Genomic DNA, 24596 nt, shown 5'->3' on the forward strand with positions numbered 1-24596 from the left:
AAAATATGTAGCTAAATTAGAATACAGGAAGACCTCCAGATGGGCAGATCAGATCAGTCCCTGCAGTTATGGAGTCTCTTTAGGGCGTGGATGCTAGACAGGTGGCCCCTGACACATCTAACCCACAGTACTGAGCTCTTACTATGGATACTCATCTGAGTCTACGAAAGCAGCATGGCTCATCTCTCAGCGGCGAGTATGCCCATATCTTCCTTAGCCCAAATCCACTTGGGTGATTTGGCAGTAGTCAGAGTTTTCGTTTTTCAACCTATAAATTATGCTGTATGACCTTGTGATCTTATCTGATAATCTGATAATCTCTGCTTCACAATCTCCCCTCATATTCGCCCTCCATGCCTGGAGTTACCTCTGCGACGATGAAACCCGAGACGCAGTCGACAACCATCCAGGGTGAACAGTCCGGTCAGTATTCCTCCACAAAATATATAAGCTTGCTGCGTTGCAGCTAATAGCAAACTAGATGATGACAATCCCCTCGACGAGCTCCTCCACGCCGCCCAAATCGATGCCGACGATAAGGACTCAGGCCAACATGCTCTGACTCTACGAATGTGGGTTATTGGGACTATCTTCGCAATTATTGGCTGTGGTCTCAATACACTTTTTACACTGCGGAGTCCATCAATTAGCATTGCTGCGTCCACCGCTCAGCTTTTGGCGTATCCTGCTGGCCGACTATGGGATAAGGCTGTTCCTAGTCGTACCTTTCCGATATTTGGCAAGAGGTTTTCGCTCAATCCGCATCCGTTCAGCCCAAAGGTAACCATACCTTACCACAGATATGACGCTGGCTAAATATCCACTGGTAGGAACACTGCTTGATATATATCATGGTCAACATCACCTACTTCACCCGCATGACCGCAGACCTGCTGGTGGAGCAAAAGAGATTCTTCGGGCTCGACTCTGGTTGGGGATACCAACTACTCATGATTCTGTCGCTGTTTCTTATTGGATTCGCATTTGCCGGTCTCACTCGATCAGTTCTCGTCGAACCTCGCAAGATCATCTGGCCAGGGGTACTGAGCGCCACGGCTTTGATGTCTGTGCTTCATAACCGCAAGATGTCTCCAGAGGAAAGCGACACCTCGAACCGCCCTGAGTCGGATAGTCAGCGTCCCCGGAGGATGTCCGGATTCGCCTTCTTCTGCCTCATCTTTGCGGTCTCGTTCTGCTGGTACTGGCTGCCGGACTTTATCTTTCCTGCGCTGAGCTACTTTAGTTTCGTCTGCTGGATTAAGCCGGGAAGTACTGTCATTAACCAAGTGTTTGGTGTATCTTCGGGGATGGGTCTCCTACCATTCACCTTTGACTGTGCGTACTCCAATCAAAGGTTCTTCTTGCGGTCTATTTCTAATATTCACAACCATATCAGGGAGTCAGGTTGCATATGTCGCATCTCCACTGCTTGTTCCCTCCTGGGCTATCATCAACATTGCCGTTGCCCTAGTCATCTGGGTGTACATTGTCGCTCCTGCTTGCTACTATAGTAATGTGTGGAACACGGCCTACCTACCGTTTCAGAGTTCTTCTAGTGAGTCCTCTCAATCGCTCTGGCACCATCTCTAAATGGCGATTTCTGATCTTCATAGTCTTTGACAACACCGGGAACGTCTACAATGTCAGCCGGATAATAAGCGATGGATGCTTCGATGTCGACGTTTCAAAGTATGAAAGTTATTCTCCGGTAAGGCCTCTGCTGAATTCGCGTTATATAAGAACTACTTCTTATTCGATGGATAGGTATACATGCCCATGACATACGCTCTGAATACCTTTGCTTTAGCAATTGCCACACTAGCATCTCTTATCTCATGGACGGCCCTGGAGCACCGCAGTTCCATTGCGACTGTTCTCCGCGAATCGACAAGACTGAGGCTATTCTCTAAGCGCAACACACGACCAAACCAGGGGGCTTCGGACACCGGCGATGTCCCAGCATGGTGGTATCTCATTTGTCTAGCTCTCGGAATAACACTTGCAATCTTCGCGATTGAATACTGGTCGATCGAACTACGGTGGTACGGCGTTCTGCTCGCTTTTGCTGTTGGTGGGATATTCTTCTTTCCTGTACGTCAAGCGTGTAAATATCCACTGGATTGTTGTGTCCCGAGATGATTTGCTAAATTACCAGATAACCCTTCTATACGCGAATGCAAACATGAAGGTCGGCATTGAGGTCTTCTGCCGCATCATCGCGGGATTCGTCTGGGAAGGACGAGTTGTAGCTAACACGTGGTTCGTCGGGCTCGGATACACGACTATCCTCGACGGTCTTTCCTTTGCGCAAGACATGAAGCTGTGTCTATACTACCATGTTGGTTCTCACCTAGAGCCTAAATGCGTCTATAAATTTACTCATCACTTTGGCAGATCCCACCCTTCGAAGTCTTCCTCGTGCAATGGACCGGCATGCTAATCGGCACAATCGGGCAAGTCGGCATCGTAAACTGGGCGCTGGACAACATCAAGGATATCTGCACCTCGAACGCAATAAATGGATTCACATGCCCGTTTTCACAGACGAATTTCAACACGAGCATAATCTGGGGCGGTATCGGGCCGCGACGATTCTTCTCCCCGAAATCCGGGTACAGATCTCTCTTCTACCTGCTTATCATCGGCGGACTCCTCCCCGTCATCATGCATGTCCTGAAACGAAAATATCCATGCTCGTTCTGGAAACATGTTAGTGTCCCGCTATTACTTGGCGGATTGAACTATATCCCGCCAGCGACGGGAATGAACTACGGGAGCTGGGCTATCGTTGGTATTTTCTTTGGGGTGTTTCTGCGCAGGCGGCATAATGGGTGGTGGCGGCGGTATAATTTTATCCTGAGTAGCTCGCTCGAGTCATCGGTGTCGTTTGGAGGGATGATTATTTTCTTTGCGGTGTATTACTCGGGGGTTTCGGGGAAGTTGAAGTGGTGGGGGACGGAGGTTTATAAGGTAGGTTTTGTCTTTGATTTTATATGGGATGGGATGGTGCTGATTAATTGCGTAGGATACTTGTGATTAGAAGGGGTGTCCGTATTTGCCTATTCCCGCGAGTGGCAAGTTTGGATAAAGAGGGCGCGTTAGAGGGGGAAATGGGAACGTTCATTAGAAGCGAGACAGTAGGAGAGTATGATGATCAGGTAGAGGAAATACACAGAAGATATAGCAAGTAGCAGCAATAGAAAGATGCGGACCATCTCCGATCAGATACAGTAAAGTTCAGTGGCAAGACTCGGATTTAAGCCCTTCCGGTGGACCCCGAATGCTTAAAATTGTGTCCGACATCTCCGACCTCACCTCGTCTCTAGTTCACCATTTGCGCATCGCGAAAATGTCCCTATCACCCACTACGCCTAGATCTTCAAGACCAATTACAGCGAGTCGCCCACGCCGCGTGCGAAAGCCCATTAGCTGCGCACCGTGCAGGGACTCGAAGTTACAATATGACCAGCAACATCCGTGCGCGACGTGTCGGCGGCGGGGCCTTGTGCCATCGTATTACTATCCCAATACTTCACGTACTCCTGTACGAGCTGGCTACGGGCATGAAGCATTACAAGACTTTGATACCAGCCATTTACTATCACCAAGCCAAGTTTTAATCCCTGATAACCAAGCTGAACCAGAGGGACCCGCAAGCAAGAGACATGCGCGGTGGGAAGCGATTTTCAAAAGAGAGGTTAATCCACTGTGTGATTCTCCAGTCGCTGTAAGTTCAGAGCAGGGCCAGATTACAGATAAGAAAGTGTGCTTCCCATTTCAGTTCGGGCCTTCTATTTCCAAAGAACATATCCTAGCCACCCTCCCGCCGAGGGAGTCTTGCGACTTCCTTATCTCCCAGTATTTCCTACAACTGTCACCACTATTCCACGTTCTACACGGTCCAACATTCCAAAGACAGTATAATGCATTTCTCAAGAACCTATCCAGTGCGGATCTTGCATGGGTAGCTCTACTCTTCACTGTGCTGTCCATGGTGCTGAACACATTAAAGGATGATGACGTTCCCCTGGCAGAGCGACTGTGGCTGCAGCAGCTGCAGTATACCAGTCTGCAGGGAATTGCATCTCAATATCGCAAGTCAGCGATGCTTTGCCTGTCCGAGGATAACTTTCTTATTCAGCATTCCTTAAATACGCTCGAGGCACTTCTCATCCTCCTTTACAGAATTAGTCACAATGATGGCGTGGAGCAGACCTGGGCACTTCTAGGTAGCGCCATTATTACATTGAACTCATTTAGATCAATACTAATTACTATATAGTAGGAACGGCCCACAACATCGGCATCACCCTCCGTTGCAACCTAAAAGCCAAGCCACTAGCCATGAGCTACATCGAATTCGAGCGCCGCCGGCGATGCTGGGCGGGAATATGTCTGTTACACACATACCAGGCGATCCTCTTCCGAGACATCAACATCTCGTTCCTCCTCGACAAACAGGAACATGGGCTCTTCCCCGCAGACGTCAACGACTCAGACATCCACGATAACTTCATCCGGCAGCCATCCAGTCAGCCTACACAGATGTCCATGATTATGTTCAAGCTCCGCCTCTTTAAACTATCCAGCCGGATCTGTCAGCGCTTATCAACGCCACTGGACGAGCACACTCTGATACAATTCAACACGGAGATCGCAGCCGAACAGGCACAGTGGGATAAGAAATTTCTCATAGACGGGAAACCTAGCATCCTTGACATAGCCAGCTACGCGCACTGGTGCATCCTACAGCAGTACGCGCACCAACTGTACCTCCTCATACACCGCTCCTTCTGTACACGACAATCTCCCAGTAACCCTGAAAGACAAATTGACTCCCAATTAAAATGCATATCTTCCGGCGCAGCCCTCCTCGAGATCCAGCGCCTCTTCTTCGAAGTGCCCCGGCTGCGCCATTACCGGTGGTACGTATACGGGATGACGAGTTTCTGTGCGCTGCATGGGGCGGTCGCGCTTGCAAGTTGTTTGCTTATGCAGAGCGCGGAGTTCGATTCAAGTGTTTATCATGAGGCGTTTGATGCGGCGGTTGTGAGGATTGAGAAGATTAAGAGGAGGAGTCCGATTTGTGTCAAGGCGTTGCCGATTTTAAAGGGTTTGCAGTGGGTTACCTATCTCTTTATCTCTTCATTTCTTTTGGCTTTCGTGGAAGGTGTCCTTGATCGGGCTGACAGGTTTTGGCGTTTAGGAATAAGCTCCAGCCCGAAAAGGCTCCGGTACTGACGACGGCTATCGGGATAGAGACGAATACTGTTCCCGAAGAGTGGGCCGAGACTCTGCCGTGGTTAAGTATGGACATGATCAACTAGATAAGTATATCGCACTCGGATTTCAGCATCGCAGTGTCTGACTCTATACCTCCCATAGGACGTTTGGCAGGATATAGTGGATGGGCCGGCGTAGCATGCGTACGGAAGGGTTAGAGGGTATAGTTCTAGCACGGTACTCAGCATCGAGCTAGAGTGGATGCAGTGACAGTCCTTATATCCATATACACACTGGCAGTTCTTATCCGCTTGCCTAACCAGATTGATGCTGTTCCTTTTTATTACGTACCATTATGGCCAGCGAGGTATATGTTGTATGGCCGTATAAACTAGCAATAGCCATGGTGAAAGAAGTGAAGTAGAACAAACTTGTAGTAAATTAGGTATTATGATCTATTCTCTTCTAACCTATATATATGACCGGAGAGATTATCAAAAAAATAAGAAATAAAAGTAGAACAGGAAGATTGATGCGCCAGTTTTGAAAAAGAGACAAACAAAATGCAATCCACAACAACAACCTCTTCTATCATGCAGCGCTAAACAGCCTGACAGAATTACCAATCACCAACGCATAAATTAGTAAACGTAACGCGTCGTATAATTTAAGACCGGGAATTTGTGTCAACGGACCCCGAATCAACACCTTATGTCCATCCTTGAGGTTCCATCCCATCCCCACGCCACACTCTACCCAACTCAATGTCTTGTAAGCTTCGCCCTAAAGCTTTGCCCCGACAACATAAAACCCATACAGAATAAATACTATCCCTATCTTAAGAAACGCAAGCAATCACAACACCCACTGCAGTCCCAGACAGTCATATATCTGCGTGGTAAACAGCGGAAATGCTGTATTCCTACTAGATCTTAAAAATATCTTGGCCGCAAGTGCCGATGCTGTGTATTTCTAGTAGCTGTTAATAATATAATTATTGATAATATAATAACAGAGTATTATTTTGTACCTAAAGGTAATTTTTAATGAGGCCGGGCTAATCTAGATGATTTTACTGTAGAATATTATGTTGAGGATAAAGAGCAAGATAGGAATAAAGAGGATAGTGAGAAGGATGCTGATAAGATAGTCTTTAGATATAGGATCGCGGATGCTGCAGACTTTTTTAAAGCTGTTTTTGATTAGTGGGATTGTAAGTAGGGCGAAGATTATACTAATAAAAATAAGAAGAAATATAAGACTGATCTGGCTGTTATTATATCTATATAATTCTCCGTAGATCTCGGGGTATGCGAAGAAAAAGATATAAAGTATTATATAGATAAGAATTATATATATATATCTATACATAAGATTGAGAACATGCTCTGTCATAATTATTATAATAAGATAGATAAAATTTATATAAATAATATCTATAAATATAAGTTTAGTCTTTCCCTGCTTAGTTATGATATTTAGATTTCTGCTTTTCTTACAGAGTTTAGCAGGGCGGTGTTTAAGGATAATAGAAGTATATGTTTCAGGAATTGAATTTATAAGAATAAGGATTATATTGGTGAATACAAGATTTTTCTTGAAGAAGAGATCCAGATAGTTAGAACTGATGGTGATCCAGCTACAGATAATAAGACTAATAATAGAACTATAATAGGAGACTGCTGTAAAATATATAATAATTATTCCCTGTTTTTTAATGCTCTAGATATCAGTAGAAGTTCTACTAGTAAAAAAAAGACTTGAACTGGAGAAGACACCACATAGAAACAGTAGATAAGAAATCTGCTAATATTCAGTGAAAGTATGTAGAGGATATTAAAGATAATATAGAGATCTAGTGAGATAATATACATGGGGTATCAGTTGATGATTTCAGAAAGGAGAGACTATAGTAAGGGGCTAATGGTGAATCCGCAGACTATGATATAGTAAATAAGAATAGTGACTTCTAGTAAGATATTGTATTTATTCTTAATGAGACCAAGATTATTAGTGATAATAGATGATCCAAAGGGAACACAAACGAGCAATGTTGATGTGATGAGAGTGATATACCAGTGATATAAACATGACCTGTTGTACGGATGCTCAGGGTCGCTAATGGTAAATATAATAAACTCAGCCTTCTTCTCATTAGCCTCTTCCAAGCTGTGCGGGTGGTGACGGAGGCTCAGGAGCGGATCTGTTCTAATGATTGTTCTGGGATGAGGCCGGTCCGGGTTTCGAGGGTATATTCTTCGGGGAAGATAGGGCTTTTTGGGCGTCTGACATCTGGGTAGTTGACGTCGACCTGGAGTGGTGTCCCTGCAAGGCCGGCTTCATTGAGTGATTGCCTGGTTTCGACGCGTGCGAGACCCTGGGGGTGGTACCGTGGTTCAATAGGAGCTGTTTCTGGCACCCCGCTTGCCGTCTGTCAGAATACTTATTATTATAATATTTATTTTTGTAACACTTAATAGATCTAGTTAAAGTTAATATTAATAAAAGATATTAATTTAATTTAAATTTATCTTATCTATATTAATCTGATTTAATTTTTATTACGTGTATTAATTAAATTCAGAAATAATTATTATTATTTTTAAATACTTATAACTGTTCACAATGATTAATTAGAAATAAAAATTATACTATTATATTCCATGTATATAGCATTATTAAATAATAATTGATACTAGTTTTTAACTTATTAAATATTATTTGACTGTTGTCCTGTTGTAAAGATTTCCCTACTAGAATATAACCAATATCTGGATTTTCCTTAACAGTATCTGAGTATTATCCCATCTAACTCCAGCCTCTGTGACCATGATGTACCATCTCTCCTGAGTATAATTTGATAATCTTACTGCCCCGGGTCACTGCTCCTTGTCTTACTTTAACATACAGGAGCTATATGTGATATGCTGAAAACCTAAATCACTGAAATATTGAGTATTATATGATGTAAGAAGAAGAACCCCAGATAAACCCGAAAGTTAAATATTCCGTATTATTATCGTCAAATCATTTTGGCCAACCTTGTTATGCAAAACTAATTTAATCAGTGAACCTAACTATGTTTTCACTACCACCCATGCAGCGGATAGTGAGTCTAGACTATATCTGAATTCAAAGTCCGGAGGTTAATCATGTCATACGTCAGCCACCCCGACCAGATCTCAAATGTCACGAGATAGGCGCCAATCATTATAAGTGAAGAGTGGACCACATCACAACTCGGATAAGTAAGGAAGTACTAAGAGCTTAGCGTCTTTGTCTTATTGACTACTCTGACCTTTCATAGTGAATATTGTTATCTAATGGCACTATCATCACATCTAGCCAAGAAACATGAATTCCACCCTGCAGGTGCTGGTGACTTGCGAAGTCCGTGTCCTGTGCTTAACGCACTTGCGAACCACGGTATAATATCCTGTGATGGCCGTAATATTACGGCTAATCAGCTGAAGGACGCCCTCAAGTATATTGGCGTGGGCATCGACATCAGGCTAGGCCTTGTCAATTCTGCGTATGCTGTCCACGATGAGCATTCGCATTGTGGCCTTCGCAACCTAGAACAGGTAGACGACTCCGGAATACCTGTCCTTAATCTGGATTAAACTGGTCGGCCTCATGCAATAGAACACGACGTGTCTCTTTCTAGAGAAGATCGCGCCTTAGGTGACTGTATCAATCCTCATCCTGGATTAGTTGAAGGCTTTCTCGGGTATCTATAGTAAGACTTCTTCACTGTCTCTCATCTTGGGAGATTTTGCAAGAAGCGGTATATCGAGCAAAATGTAAAAAATGAGATTCTAGACTTTGGTTATAGGGCTCACATAGTGGCCTGTGCTGAAGCTGCTCTATTCCAGGGCGTATTTGGTGAAGGTGTCTTCCGTCAGTTGCTGGTTAAGTACGCGAAAGCCGTTTTCCAAGAGGAACGTTTACCATTTAATGAGGGCTGGACGCCGCGGTGGTTTGCATTGATAGTTCCTGAGTTGGCTATGTTAGTTCTTATAATCTTGTATTTTGCTTCCTAATTTGACTTATTCTTGGTGTTGATGCGCATAGTGCTCTAGTAATAAATTTACTCTTTCTGATGGACGTCCTAGATCTTGCATGAATGGACCAAAAGACAACCGTAAATCTTTTCAAACTGAACTTGCGCTTGATGCAACATTAGTCAAAGTGGTTAAGAGGATACTGCCTCGCCAAGTAATATTCTGAATGCGTTATGTAGTCAAGGTGACCTAGATATTTTGGGCATAATATTTCCCCCAGTTCTTTACTGTAATATGAAAGTAGTTCGCAACTCCTACAACAGGCGCTTGGCTAACCAATCTATTATTTGAAGCCTGACAATTCCAGACAACAGGAAAATTATTATATGTAGAAGCATAGTTAGATTTACCCATTTCTTTTATCATTGATATGTATATCCACTGCTATGTATAGCCCTTACCATAGCTCAGAGTCAAAAGATGTCTAGATAATAATGAAGGCTCTATTTCTTGTATAATTAGTAGATAATCTTGATAATACTATTGAAATAGCTAAGCACTGTAATGTTATCTACAAATATCTAACTATCTCAGTGATTAAACTATTTATATTGCCACCCGTTTCCGCCTCCGCGGTAAGTAATATAGAATCTAGGGATATTATAAGAATGAAGAGATATTTGAATTACTGTACTTCTACTGCTGTTAATAGGGACCCCACAGTCAGCAGTAGATGCTCTGAATATAATGCACACCTCCTACCCCTCACCACTTTGTTTGTCTTGCCAACCGGTGATCTAAGTTCCAGAATCACATCTGCCTACAGGAAGCTTTACTATACGAGGGACTCATGAATAAAGCTTCTCATCCCGAGAGGCTTTCCATTTGCGGCCGCGCCTCTGATGTGTTAGACATAATAAATTACATATACCTGGAGCTTGGTTTCAGTATCATATGATATACATCCATAGTATCAGGCTATACAGCGAGTCTCTGACACGGGGGTTTAGAGGTTTACAGAGTATATCTCTGACTGACTTCTGGTCTCCACCAGCTAATCCATGGCTAAACCAACGAGAGCCTTATCTAGGGAAATTATAGCTCCAGTTTGTTACTTGCTATTTGCTATTATTTCTCCTTTAAACTCATTTATTTTAGAGTCATTCACTCAGCTTTTGCTTAGGCGATTTATGGTCAAAATGTTGAATAGAATAGGCTAGATCCTATTAAAGATCAGGGCTTTATATCAGTGAAATGCCATGTTATTGATTTTTCCTGCATATCTGCCACCAATGACCTCTATGTATAATGTAAAAGCAAACACTGTACCTCATTATTAAGTAATATAAATAAATAGTCTATAAAAGATATTCTATAATTATTATTAGTATTATTAATGGAGTTTATAAAAGCCTTTCCTTGAGAAAAGTCGGCACCAGTAGTCAGGCAACATTTACCTGTCTTCATCAAGCTGGTGATCTTCTTGCTAGACCTGTTGACGTCACTGCCAATCAGGTGGCTCCAAGATTAGTGTAGAGAAATGCAGAAGAAGAGCATCAAGAGTATAAGACGGTGGTGATAAAACCCCTGGTTATAAACAGTGTGTATAGGATATACCGGTACACTTTGGTGTTCGCAATGCGGAGGGGAGTGTAGATAATTGAAAGTTTGATGAAGTACAGCAACAGACAGATGAAAATGTGCAGTAGTGCCACTAGCTAATCGGTGCCCCAGCACCGATTGGCAGCGCTGGTGATAATATCATCCCAAAATATACAACCCTGATAGTAAATCCGCGAAAAGAGTGACAGTCCGACATAAATATAGGCAAGAGTGACAAGGACAATACATACTGTCACATATGTCACAGGGTTATATGGCATATTTGTCCTTATGAAGAGGCATCGTTGGGTGTATATAAGAATCAGGTATTATTTTGACAGGTGGAGAAACAACAGGGCTAATATAAACCTTAGGAGTAGACAGGGCTGAGTGCAAGGATGAGCGCAAGGCATTGAATCAGGGGTTTTCTGAGAACATGATAAGAGTTTGATCTATATTAGAAGCATTGGAGACCCCGAATAAAATTGACAGGATCAACTTGTGTGATGATGAGAGTATAAGGGGCAAATACGAACACCAGGATGGACAGGAATGAGTCCAGAGCATTGAATGAGAGATTTCTGAGACAGTGAGAATATTTGAGACTCCCTCCTCCCCCATGTTATCCCCAGGTAGAATGAAGAGGGCCTCTGGCAGTTGAGCCACAGCTTGATCAAATACGGCGGAATCTAGAGGGGAGATTGAATTCCGCTTCTTCCTCAGTGCCCCTGTATTAAAACGGTAGGGACTGTTCGAAGCTTGCGGCAGCTGAATCTCTTCTTTGGAAGATCTGGCCAGGATGGCCGAGAAACATGAGACTCCTGGCGCAATTCACGACATTAAGGCCGAAAATGGCCTTCCACCTCGCTACTTCTGCTCCAGCTTGTTCCTTGGCTCGATGACAGCGATCGGACTGGACTTGCTTACTGCAATCACCAGCTTTGCCTTGCCGGCTCCGCTCCTGGCCATCATCAACCAGAACATTGGCCCTAGCGCCGACATCTCCTAGGTGTCGCTGACCTACACACTGACAATGACGGTTGGCCTTACCCTGATCAGCCGCACCACATATATTTTTAAGAGACAATACATCTTCATCAGCGGTGGTGTCCTTGGAACCGTTGGGAGTATCATATGCGCAAGAGCGGACAGCGTCAACGCCTTCATCAGAGGCATGACATTGATCGGACTGGCTGCATCGACCCAGGTATCTTATTTCTATGTGGTAGCAGAGCTTGTGCTGATGAAATACCACTTTGCAGCCAACAGCCTCATGTACATCTTCACGACGCCGGGCGGTGCCTTTGCGCCTGCCATCGGCGAGAGTACTCCACACCACCTCTGCAGGCTGGCGGGGAGTGTTTTACATCCTGATTACCATTAATGCCGTTATATTACTGTACTTCACTTTATTCTACTGGCCACCCACCTTCCGGGAGAAGCATGGCAGCCAGCAAAAATAGGCCTAAATTCATCTATTTAACTATTTCAGAACCCTCCTATTCGTGTCTGGCCTGACACTCTTTCTGATAGGCCTCTCCTGGGGTGGCTCTTGATACCCATGGCAGTCCTCCTATATAATCACAACCATTGTTATCAGCAGATTATCAATTATCACACTCATTCTCTGGGAGTGGTATAGTCCAACCTGGCAGCCACTTGTTCTGATACGTATGTTATAAAAGATATACTAATAAACGGCAGTAATCATCACCTCAGGGCTTAGTACAAGCCTCTACTATAGACTTGCTGTGGTCTGGCCATCAATAATATCCCTCATTTATATCTCTAGGAATTCTGTCCATGACAGCTTACTCTCCTCACTCGTCGGGACTAGCTGGCTATGAAGTAAGATCATCTCAGGATTTGTGGCCGTGGGTATTCAAAAGATCAATTACCAGAGTATTATAACTCTTGCGATTGCAGGGATCTATATGCCTGTATTACAACATACACCGTGGATACACGCAACTGAGCCTGTTGGTTAGTAGCCTTTAGCATGTTCTTTGCTGGATTAGTAGAGAGACTATTGTGAATAATGGTGGTCACATGACCCAAGGCCACCTCTTCATCTCTCCTCTGGCGACACGTCTCTTCCTATTAGCCATATATCTCAGAACCACTGATCCTGCCTGTAGCTAATAGATTATAAATCTGGTAAGCTCAAAAGACAACCAGATATATTAAAAATCATCAATTTTTATTAATTTTCATCAAAAATAACTGTATCTAAACTAATATTTATTAATTAAGATAATTACCCAGTACTAAAATATATTCAAAAATAAATTATAACAACATGATGATTCTACACCCGAAATAAATATTATTTTAATCAGATTATACAGACAAATCTATAATAATATTAATTAGAAAATAATAATTATTATTAATAAATCTAGTAAATCCAGCACAACCACCAGCAGCTAATAATTAAATAAATTAGAATAAAAGAATTCTAGATAATAAACTACTGAGTATTCTACTAGATCTTAAAGATTAACTGACTGGAAAAGAAGACTTTGAAATATAATAATTTAAAATATATAATAAACTTTGAGTTCTCTACTGTATACTAATAATTAATATTATAATTTCTTAACTAGCTGTAACCAGTGCTAATTATTAATTATAAAAAGATTAAAATATTTTTATCTCCTTCTGGTTAACTGGCCAAATTTTATAAGAAATATTTATAAAATTATAAGATAAAAATACTAAGAATTACTACACTGACGAGACATTTAATAAGATTAAAAAAATTATATTAAATAAAAAATTTAATAAATATAAGATTATTATATCCAAGCTTTATAAAATATATTAAAACTAATATTTAATAGTCTTATAATATATTAATAGCTTCAGAGAAATCTTTAATCTTGCTTAATAACTAGTATATAATTATCTAGTTTATTTTATTATAATTATTTTACTTATTAATATACAGTCAGACTTACCGGGATGGTGTGATATAATTAAGAAATAACTTAATAATTTTAATAATAATAAATTTACTGACAGTTAATTCTATGAATTATATATTAAGATCTCAGAAAAAGCCAAAATAATAATTGAGATAAATAAAGTATTTATAAATATAATAATAAATTTATTAAATATAATCTAATAAAAGAACCACAAAGCAAATAATAGAAATTAAAATAATAAATTAATAAATATTTTTAAAGATTACAAATACTAGCTACCCATAAATATAAATAAGAATAAATAGATTAAATAATAGCTTATATTTTAATTTATATATATAAAAAAACTCTACTCTTACTATATATAATATTTATATAATATTTTTATATATATATACCTAGTTCCAGCCAAATGATGGAAGAAATGGTATCTATAATTAAAAATCTTTATTTATTAATATAGTTAATAAATAAACTAGATCTAAATAATAATATCTCTAAATCTTTTAATAATTAAAATAAATACCCAACCAGCCCGTCTAGAATTCCTAGTATAATCTAATATTACTATCTATTATAATAATATATTCTAATTCTCTGGTATAGTAATAAATATATCTAAATTAACCATGAAATCTGAATAATTATAAAATACTAGAATTAATCAGTATATTATTCCAGATCTTATATAATTTATTAATTATCAGGATTTTTATTTTAATAAGAAATTATATAAATATAAAATCTCTTATACTAGACAGAATTAAACTACAGAAGTTAGAATAATATTAATTAAGCTTAATACTGGACATAGTTAATTTATAATAATTAGAAATTAAATATATTATAATTTAAATATATAGTTTGGCATCCTAAGCTAAGGCTAGATTAAGAAAATATATAAATACTAGTTATACTTAGACTAGATAATCCAGAAGATCAGAATATATAAGATTATTACTTATTTTAATATAAAATACAATATTCCCTTTATCAAGATTTTTAAAAATATAAATATTTAAATTATAATAATTAAGCTAGATCTATACTTACTATATAAATAACTAAAATATATAGAAACTTTTAGACTAAAAGTAATAATTACAGTTTATGAAAAGATTCAGACAGAAAGTATTTTAAATTTTAATTATAATATATATTTTTATATTAAGTCTAAATATCTAGTCTTTTATACTTTAATTATTATTTTAATTAATCTGATAAACTTATAAATTACAGATTTATAAATTATTAAACTAACAAACTACAGCAGATATCTTTATATACTTATTATAATTAATCTTGTAATCTAATAATCTGAAGTTTATTTTTTTTAAATAAAGTCTAATATAATCCAGAACCTTATTAACTTTAATAAGAAATATAAGAATATAACTAGATATAATATATAAAATTAGAAAATTAATAATAATAGTAAATTCCAAGGCTTCAAAAAATAAGCAGAAACTAAAAATATTAAAATAATAATAATTTTATTTTATATATTAAAAATTAATGATCCATCTGAGTATTACAGAGAATATATTAATTAAACTATTTATACTATAATTATTAATACAGACTTACCACAGAAACTTTAGTTCTTTATAGTAAAGACTATAAATATAATTATTAACTAACTTTTCTATATTAATAATTTTAACAGGAAATCTCCAGTCTAGAAATAATAGAAATATTATAATATTCTAAACCTTAAACTAGCTTTTAATTATCTATAAGTCTATGGATGCTGAGCCTATATTTATATATTATAAGCTAATTATATATAATTAATAAAAATAATAAAACATGCTAATATTAATTACTTAATTAAATATAAAAATAATTATAGCTATATCTTTAAAGTCTAGATTTCTAAAAATAATTAAATCTATTAATCCTGAGATATTAAGTTCATTAAATTAAAGACTTATAAAGATAATAAAGATAAGTTAAATCAGGCTATTCTTCCGGGAAATACTTTATAATTTAATTAATTTATAGAAAATAAGATTTACTTTTATTACTTATTTATATTTTTAAAGCAGTAATAAGTAGTATCTATTTTATTTCTAGTTTTTAATCTACTCTTACAAGCTTTGATATCTATTCTAACTATATTTATAGATTAAGAATTATTAATATAAAATTATATTTAAATATTATTTTTTATACTAAGGATACCAGCTGTATCTTGAATATTTTAAATTTAATTATATAAAAAAAACTAATTTTTAATAATACAGGAATACATAGAACAGATTAAATAATTACTAATAATTTTAATATATTTATTAATTAAACAGTAGGAATCAGAGGCCCGTATATCTTTATTAAATATATTAAATAATCTAATAAATATAGATGGACCTGAACTAATAAATATTAATTATTTTAAATCTATAATAATTATATTTCTAGATAAGTTATTAAAACCAGCTAAAATATCTACTTAATTCTATTAGTTTCTAAGATTATAGGCTTTATATAAATAAGATCTTTATTTCTAACTAGTGCTGCTAAGATTTAACTAACTTCTATACTTAATATCTGAATTCCTACAAAAATAAGAAAAATAGAATTATTTATTTAATAAAAATATTATTATTCCTTCAAGCAAAGGCCTAGAATATTTTAAATAATAATTTATAATATCTAACTCTCTGTAAACCCTAACACTCTAAATAACTTTATTAAAAAATATAAAGATTTAAAGCTAAATTCCTGTATTCTCTACAGCAGCTCAAGAACTAGAATCTATTAAATTCCAGGAAATATAATAATATATATTATTATAAATAATAAAAGAAATCCTACTAAAATAATATAAAAATAATCAGATATATTTAATAATAAAGTCAGAATTATAAGTTATTAATATTATAATTCTATTATCTTATAAAGCAGCAATAAAGTTATCTTATATAGATTTATAGTATAAAGCTATGACTATAAAAGTTAAAAGCTTATTAAATATAAAAATTTATTAGATAATTTCTTTTTTAATAAATTATTAAAATATTTATATACTCCCAGGTAAGTAGATTTATATTTTAAAAAAAGATATTAACAGCTATATTATATACTTCAAAGTATAATAAATTATATATAATAATTACTAAAAACCAGAAAAGGACTTTAATACTATATATACTTTAGTTATCTCTGAAATATTAGTAAAAATAATATTAACTATAATAGCTGTCCAGAAACTAGTATAAAAATAAATTAATATTATAACTATTTTCTTATACAATATAATAAATAATTATAAAATCTATATATATCAGTCTATAAACTTTAAATAAGATTCTAATTATATCTGTCTTTTATAACAGGTCTTATATAATTTATAATAAGTAGATTATCTTTAAAATAAGAAACTTAATTAACAACTCCAAAAAATAAGATTTAAATTAATTATAAAAAATTTATATATCTATTTCCAGGGATCTGTAATTATTATTATTTATATTAATAATTTTATTCTTACTGATCAGACTACTACAGGTATTAATAATATTATTAATAATATATTCCAGTATTTTAAAATTAAGTATCTGGAATCTCTAGTATACTTCCTAGATAATATATTAACCAGAAATAAAAAAGCTAAAATAATAATTTTTAATTAGTATTTATATATAAAGAATCTACTAGTTTCTTACTAAATAAATAAATCTTTATTTTAGTATATATCTATAAATCTAGACTATTAGAACTACTGCTCAGAAAATCTAAGCTTTAATTAAAAAAATATTAAATAATATATATAATTACTTAATTAATTAAATTAGCTAAGTATATAAATATAATTAGATATAATATATATTATCTTCTGTCTTCAGCACTAAAGTTATATATTTTTATTATTTAATATTACAGCAGCAAAGAATCTCCTATATTATCTAATAAATAATTATTTTAATTTAATACTCGCCCTTAACTATAAAGTAATATTTAAAATTTATATTAATATTACTTTCCAGGACTATACAGATAAAAAATCTATAAAATTCTATATAATTTTTTATACAGACTCCCCAGTATCCTGAAATAGTAAGAAATAAATAATAATTATAAATTCATTAATTCTAGCAGAGTATATTATATTTAATAAGACTATTAAGAAAGTCCTTTAGATTAAGAAACTAATATAAATACTTAATCTTATTATTCTAAAAATAATCCTAGTCTTTACTAATTCAGCCAATATATTATTATTTATAAAGAATCTAATCTTTATTTTAAATAACTAATAAATTAATAATTACTTACTATTTATTTAAGATTACTATAAAAAAGATTTATTAAAGATTATATATATAGATAATACAGAGAATCCTGTAAACAGATTAACAAAACTCCTTAATATTATTAATTATTAGAAATTCTGCTAAATAATCCATCTTACTAAATAAGTTTAATAATAAAATATATATCATAACTCACTACTTAGATAATTAAAATAATATTATAATATCTCAGGGTCTCGTGTCCAGGAAGATATATAAATAATGATAATCATATAATCTAAGACTATCTCTTCATCTTTCCTCTAGCGACACGTCTCTTCCTGTTGGCCACATATCTCAGAGCCACTGATCCTGCCCGTAGCCAACAGCTATCCCTTATAAGTATAACTCTCATGCTCAATAATCAGGATAAACTGGATACTAGCTGTAGATTCAGTAGATTGATTTGCTTTTCCATCACGAGCATCATCATGGTAATCTATAATATCCTCATTACTACCCAGTCAGCGGATACTATCCCGACAGGGATTAAGAAGGTATTGGATAATAGTAGTCTGTCTCCTAAAACTATACATATCCTAATAACCGCCCTGTCAGCTGGTCAGGCTCTAACCACCGTGGTGAGGGTTATCCCAGAGCTCGGGATAGAGCTCTTCGAGTCTTTAAGAAGGCTAGCATTCAGGCGTACCGCACGGTTTTCTTCAGTACAATCACAGTTACAGGACTCGGGCTGGGGGGAAACAACAATAGTAGCGCAAAACACTCATGATCAAGTACTGCTCGACGGGTAACTGGCCCCAATACGGAAGGTATGCCTCGTCCATCACCTCAGGCAAAGAATGCACTGTCATAGGCAATAAAACAGAGTTCTAGACTCTACCCTGCCTGTCCGGCGCGGGAAAATGACAGGACGCAGCGTCGCAGCTTACCTGGCCCATGCTAATTTCTCATCTGACCAGGCACGCAAACTATTTTAGGAATACATCACATGATCAGGCCTAGACCCCACTTACAAAAAAGAAAAGATGGACTTGTATTGTAGTTACATAATTAATTTAGTTTTTAAATATATTTATAATTCTTAATGTATATTAAACTGGTTATAATTTTTTTCTATAACATCTCTGTAAGTGACAAAGTCACAAAGTGTGTATGATATCCTGGCCATTAACTACTTTATTATATATGATCAGCTCACAGTTGTATTACTTGAATATATTCTTTTATTTTATATCTTATAATCAATCTTCTTTGGGAAAAAAAGTTATAAATTGCGGTGAAAAAACAATTAGAAAAGCTTTACACAAGAATCAATCTATTAATTTAACCTATTTTTTCGATTATCATTAATCAAAATCTCTGTTATATTTTGAAAAGTTATTAATAAAAAATTGATTTTGATTCAAAATTTCCTATATCTAGTTCTTTAATCTGTCATTCTGTTGAATTTTGTCTAGCGAAATAAAATTAAAAAATTGATTCATTATATAGAGACCTGGTTTTATTTTATATTTTTAAAAAATTATAGTCTTATAGATTCAGCATGGTTGGGATTATTGCTAATACCATGATTATCCCTAATCATAATAGACAGGAGGGTATATTGCAGGTGTTCATTTCAGAAGTGCAGTGTTTTCCACATACCCGGAGACTCCTGCAGTGGCTGTATAGACAGGACTAGCTATTAGCCCGAACATCAAACCTCAGTCCAAGAATATAAATATAGCACTGGAATCAATACTCCATTAAATAGACCAACACTCCCCGCCTTGTAAGAAGGGACGGCTCTATCTGACTAGACACTTTTAAGTTCCTCCGAGGTTCCATCATAACAAGAACTACGGCACAGTAGACAGGATTCACCCATGAACATATATTTTCACCGGAGGATTAAAGTCTCAGCAATAAATTATTTAATAGGTATGATCATATCGTCACGCATTAGTAGAATATAAAATGCAGTATAAACTTTTATCAAACATAAGATGTTTCACTGACCATGATCATAGTAAGATCATAAAACCTCAGTCCAGTAATCTATATTTAAACCAAAATTCAAAGACCACCCCATTCTTTAAAATAGATCCCATTAGAGCGGGCACTTACTAGACAAACATAGCCATTATTAGGCACAATTTCAGCTACATATTCAATAATATTCTTCTATACAGCATTAGCGATGCTATCGCCCGTCACGGCTTTAACTATTTCATTAAATATGACTGTCTGTTCCAACCCCAGATATTGAGCTCTTGGTAGAGTAGCTACCTGTGGCATGGTTACAGTACAGTTTTATAACTTCATAAGCTGCTACGATCTGGAGATCTAGAGGATAAATCATCCATCTTGCATGTTTAGCCTCCTCTTCTCTTTATCAGAGGAGTTTAAATAAAGTAACGAATTAATTGCCTTCAAAGGTTATCGCATGGTTCATCCATAACACTGAGAGTACCGAAAAACATTCATCTAAAGCTCCAGTCAGTATTTTCTACAGCAACAAAAGGGGCAAGGCCGTGTCGAAGTCCTCAATATAAGCCTAACCCAACCCGTATATCAGGGGATTTGACCGGATGCCAATCAAGGTAACGAGATATAACGATCATGTGGAGTGCCTACGACGACGGCTTATACATCATGAAGCTACATCCTTAAGTTGAAGGGCAACCATCCCTTGTCTTTGTCTAGGTTTAGTGGCCAAGCAACACATTCTTCAAGTTCAGGAGTTTGTATTCAATTACTACGGTTTAGTTGATCACTGGTTATTAGCTAACGCATATTCTCAGAAGGCGCAGACAAAATGCGGGGCCAGTAAGTAAAGTGGAACATAGTAGGAGATTTCACACATAAATAATATGTTTGTCTCTCCAAATTAGCAAAGATTCTGATCTGGCTCAAATAAATCACAACAGTAGTCAGAGTTACAGACGCAGCTGGATGATTAATAGACCTTATATTCAGTAAATAGAATATAGCAGGTTGCTTTATTATATTCTACTACCCTGTAATAGAGACTGTTCTTCTTACTACTGCAGATATACAGCTACCTATTATTTGATCAGCAACCTCAGTATACTTTATAAAGCCATGTCCGCTCTGCAGGGGCTCGTGGGCAGGATAAGCTTGATATCTTTCTTAAAATAATACATTTACAGGAATAAAATGTTTTACTTGTACTTAACATGAACCTGGATACTCGAGAGTCTATAAATATACCATGCCATAGGACTACAGATAAGTCAGACTAGCAGGATTATAGTATAAGAAAATAAAAATCTTATTATTTAGTATCAATAAAGAAGGTGTGCCTTGGTAATAATATCTTAAAAATTAATATTACATAGTAATAAGTACTCACAGAAGAATTATCAGTAATTTTAAGTAATTTATAAATAGTCAAAGTATATAGACAAGAAATCTGTTTTGTTATCTAATATTTAAGTATCTATAAATATTCTGATTTAGTCTGCCCAGTCCCTTCCTGTTAATGATAGGGACAAATCCTAGTTACTCTGATAAGTAATGGTCTTGGATAAGCAAGATAAATTGTCTGAGAGATTTTGGGGGATCAAATCAATACTAATTATTAAGTATGATAACTCTGATGACCCTAATACCTAGCCGGAGATAAATAAAATAGAGAAGAATAAGATGTCTACTGCTTGTCTCAGATAAATATATTTTTTAATATTTATGAGCTATTATAATCCTGGGCGATCCTTAGTACGAAAGCTACTTACTGGTATAGTTTTCAATCTCTTAATAAACCCACCCGATGGAAACAGGCCATGATTAATATAAATATTAACTAGTACTCATATAACTCAGACCTTTCTTTGATTCTGATTTCCTGGCTAGTCATATACATTAAACATGGACTAATATTGGAGTAATCTGAATAAATAATATCTTTCTGCTATTCTAATATAGTATAATCTTTGCTTTCTATATTTATTCTTCATTCAAAGGCAGACTATAATTAGAATATAAGATTTTACAAAAAGGAGCATCATAGAAGTATTCTTTAGAAAAATAAGATAGCTTGATATTACAGTGATTTTCTCTATTATTATCTTTATTATTTTTTAATTTATTTATACTGATAACTTTACTCTCACCGGATATTTGACAGAGTTTATATAAATAACAGATATATATTTGTCTGATATATTTAAAGATGTCTATAACACTCATCCACTTCTTGATCCAGTGATACCAAATATTGTCTATTAACTATAGAAAATAACTAATATTAATAACTATTCTACTATTATCACCGCGTCTTGTAAATCATAGAAAGCTATATTAAAGTTCTCTAATTATATAGTTAAGTTATAGATAAATAATAATGTCCTTAAGCTTATCAAAGCAGATTATACTTGGATACTATTAATATATAAAAGATACCCTTATAATATTCAGCGTGCTGATATTATAAGACTGCTTATTATTTACTCTAAGAGTAATATTTATTCTGACCTGGACATAAGCCCTAAGTTAGCTAAGTATATTTAATATCTCCAGAGACTCTGATTTTAAGCTATCTTCTCTTTAACAACAGGTATATTTAATCTCAGTAACTATTTCTTTATGGCTAGATTTTAATCTCTATTCCTGGAATAAGCTCTTCATAAAACTAAGTAGTAGAGTAGCAGGCTTATATTATAAAAAATATTTTTCCTGTATCTGTAGGTTTTCTGGTCCACGGGCCCGATCATGGTAACAGCAGTATTTAAACAATATATATAGCTTTATAACACCCCTCAACCTGATATAGGACTGTTGAATGACAGGTTTATTAGCTTAGTAGTATAATATGTTGTGGGATGGTCCTGGCAAGGAATAAATAGCAGAATACTAAACTATATCACAGATTAGATTAGACTAGGGCTCATATTTAAAACAGTTACATGCTTTTCTGCAGTAACAGGACTCATATTTATGGCTAAGAGATACAATACTAGAGCCCCTAGGTGATGAGGTGAGGGTGTGGGTCAGATTTACATTCTTTCTGTTTGATTTTATCAAGCCTTCAGGTGCAGACTTTGAAATAATGCATTATTGTCTAGGCAAACATCTTGCGCACCTTACCACTTTTCGACGAAGAAGGCCCTCGAGTATTCATGGGGGTGTTTAAAAACTGTGTCTGGCAAAATTTCTAAACGAATGGGATGTCTTGATAGGGTACGCAGAAGGAGGAAGAAAAGGTTTTCCAGGAACTCTAAGCTTTCACTCATGTTTAAAGTAGATATGATGATCCAAAGCTGGCTCTCTCTTGTAGAAAAAAGAGACTTTGGGAAGATTAGAGGTGACTATTTCATAAAAAACAAAATATTATGATTACATAGTCTTAAGGGACCCAGCAGATCAGGCCATAACACTTACTATAAGACACTGATTTTCCAGTTAACAGACTCACCTCTTGCTTACCACATGATTTCTGCTCTCAGAAGCAGACAGTCCAAGCAGCCGGAAAGAGCAGGTATAATAAGGATTACAAAATAATCAGTACGGGAAACTGCAAAACACAACTTTTTAATAGAAGAAACAAATTTCTGCAAAGAACAGATAACAGGAAATCTAAAGGGACTTTGTCAAGGCAATTATAGCTATCTACTTTTCTTAATATAATAGAAATATTTATAAGAAGAAGACACAGAAGAGTCTAGGTATCCTACATAAATTTCTACTGAAGATTCTTTATATTCAGGACTCATAAAGTAAAGATATATTCCTGAAATAGATGTAGTTAGTGTGATAAAATAAAATTAATATAAAATACCTTTTATTTAAGAATAGAGCCCTACACCTTATCTACAGAATCTGCATTACAATAACACAAACAACCCTTATAATAGAAAATGTATTATAACCAGAAGCAACCCATCCAGTACTGATATGGAAGTGTGACCACTTTTATAATCTTAGCATTTATATAATCTAATGTGCCGGCGACAAATTCTTTATATATAATAAAAGACAGGCCTTAACATTTGAACAGGATTGGTTATTAAACAGTCTTATCTTATACTATATATAATTATAATCAGTTTATTAACCCTCCGCCATTGGTATATCTTCATAAAACTAAGTTTAAAAATTTAAATATAGGGTCTTCTTAATGTTATTAATAAGAATCTGGGTTATAATTATAAGAAGTCTATCAGGTGATATAGTCTATAATAAGTTTAAAAAAATAAAATATTTAAAGATATTTGTTATTTATATTAGACATATAATTATAATTAAAAGATAAAGATAATCTCATGAATTATAGTAAGGCTAACTATATTTATTTATAAAAAAAACTTATTAAATCTCTTGATTTACTGAAAAAGTATACTTTAAATATATATATATATATTCTTTTTCCAGGATATTCATCTTTTCTAGTATAGTTAGAGAAATTAAATTAACTAATTATTATATACATACTCCGCTTGTTATCCTAAAATAACTTATATATATATTATTCACACTCTGTCTATTCTGAATTTTATAATACTATATTTTATCCCCAGTGCAGATAAATATATTCTGGGTGCTATAAAAATCAATACTCTAGTACTCTATATTATTATAGG

At 35.4% G+C, this 24596-nt stretch overlaps 6 protein-coding genes across 6 annotated transcripts; all 6 read left to right on the forward strand.

The window, feature by feature from the left end:
* Nucleotides 1-353: 353 nt before the first annotated feature.
* BO79DRAFT_253201 (OPT superfamily oligopeptide transporter) lies at nt 354-3040 on the forward strand (the record flags this gene model as incomplete). The annotated part of the gene is made up of 9 exons (XM_025685977.1): nt 354-423; nt 482-780; nt 831-1335; nt 1397-1555; nt 1614-1708; nt 1765-2091; nt 2156-2338; nt 2395-2970; nt 3026-3040. The coding sequence occupies 9 exons, from the start codon at nt 354-356 to the stop codon at nt 3038-3040; spliced, it is 2229 nt and encodes a 742-aa protein (XP_025541252.1).
* A 304-nt stretch (nt 3041-3344) lies between these two features.
* Nucleotides 3345-5484, forward strand: BO79DRAFT_191966 (fungal specific transcription factor domain-containing protein). Its single transcript, XM_025680861.1, has 3 exons — nt 3345-4229; nt 4283-5120; nt 5207-5484. Exons 1-3 carry the CDS (start codon nt 3350-3352, stop codon nt 5325-5327), a joined length of 1839 nt encoding a protein of 612 aa, XP_025541253.1. The 5' UTR covers nt 3345-3349; the 3' UTR covers nt 5328-5484.
* Nucleotides 5485-8546: 3062 nt separating this feature from the next.
* BO79DRAFT_226781 (uncharacterized protein) lies at nt 8547-9266 on the forward strand (the record flags this gene model as incomplete). Its single annotated transcript, XM_025683824.1, has 2 exons — nt 8547-8828; nt 9006-9266. The coding sequence occupies 2 exons, from the start codon at nt 8547-8549 to the stop codon at nt 9264-9266; spliced, it is 543 nt and encodes a 180-aa protein (XP_025541254.1).
* Nucleotides 9267-11628: 2362 nt separating this feature from the next.
* Nucleotides 11629-11838, forward strand: BO79DRAFT_253204 (uncharacterized protein; the record flags this gene model as incomplete). The annotated part of the gene is made up of 2 exons (XM_025685978.1): nt 11629-11714; nt 11769-11838. The coding sequence occupies 2 exons, from the start codon at nt 11629-11631 to the stop codon at nt 11836-11838; spliced, it is 156 nt and encodes a 51-aa protein (XP_025541255.1).
* A 24-nt stretch (nt 11839-11862) lies between these two features.
* On the forward strand, nt 11863-12213 carry BO79DRAFT_253205 (uncharacterized protein; the record flags this gene model as incomplete). The annotated part of the gene is made up of 1 exon (XM_025685979.1): nt 11863-12213. One exon carries the CDS (start codon nt 11863-11865, stop codon nt 12211-12213), a length of 351 nt encoding a protein of 116 aa, XP_025541256.1.
* Nucleotides 12214-22353: 10140 nt separating this feature from the next.
* BO79DRAFT_143417 (uncharacterized protein) lies at nt 22354-22527 on the forward strand (the record flags this gene model as incomplete). The annotated part of the gene is made up of 1 exon (XM_025678317.1): nt 22354-22527. A coding segment is annotated over one exon (174 nt), but the record flags the coding sequence as incomplete, so codon positions are not given.
* Nucleotides 22528-24596: the final 2069 nt, after the last annotated feature.

The sequence above is a fragment of the Aspergillus costaricaensis genome (genome assembly GCF_003184835.1).
Source record: "Aspergillus costaricaensis CBS 115574 unplaced genomic scaffold BO79scaffold_10, whole genome shotgun sequence".
NCBI classification, from domain to species: domain Eukaryota; kingdom Fungi; phylum Ascomycota; class Eurotiomycetes; order Eurotiales; family Aspergillaceae; genus Aspergillus; species Aspergillus costaricensis.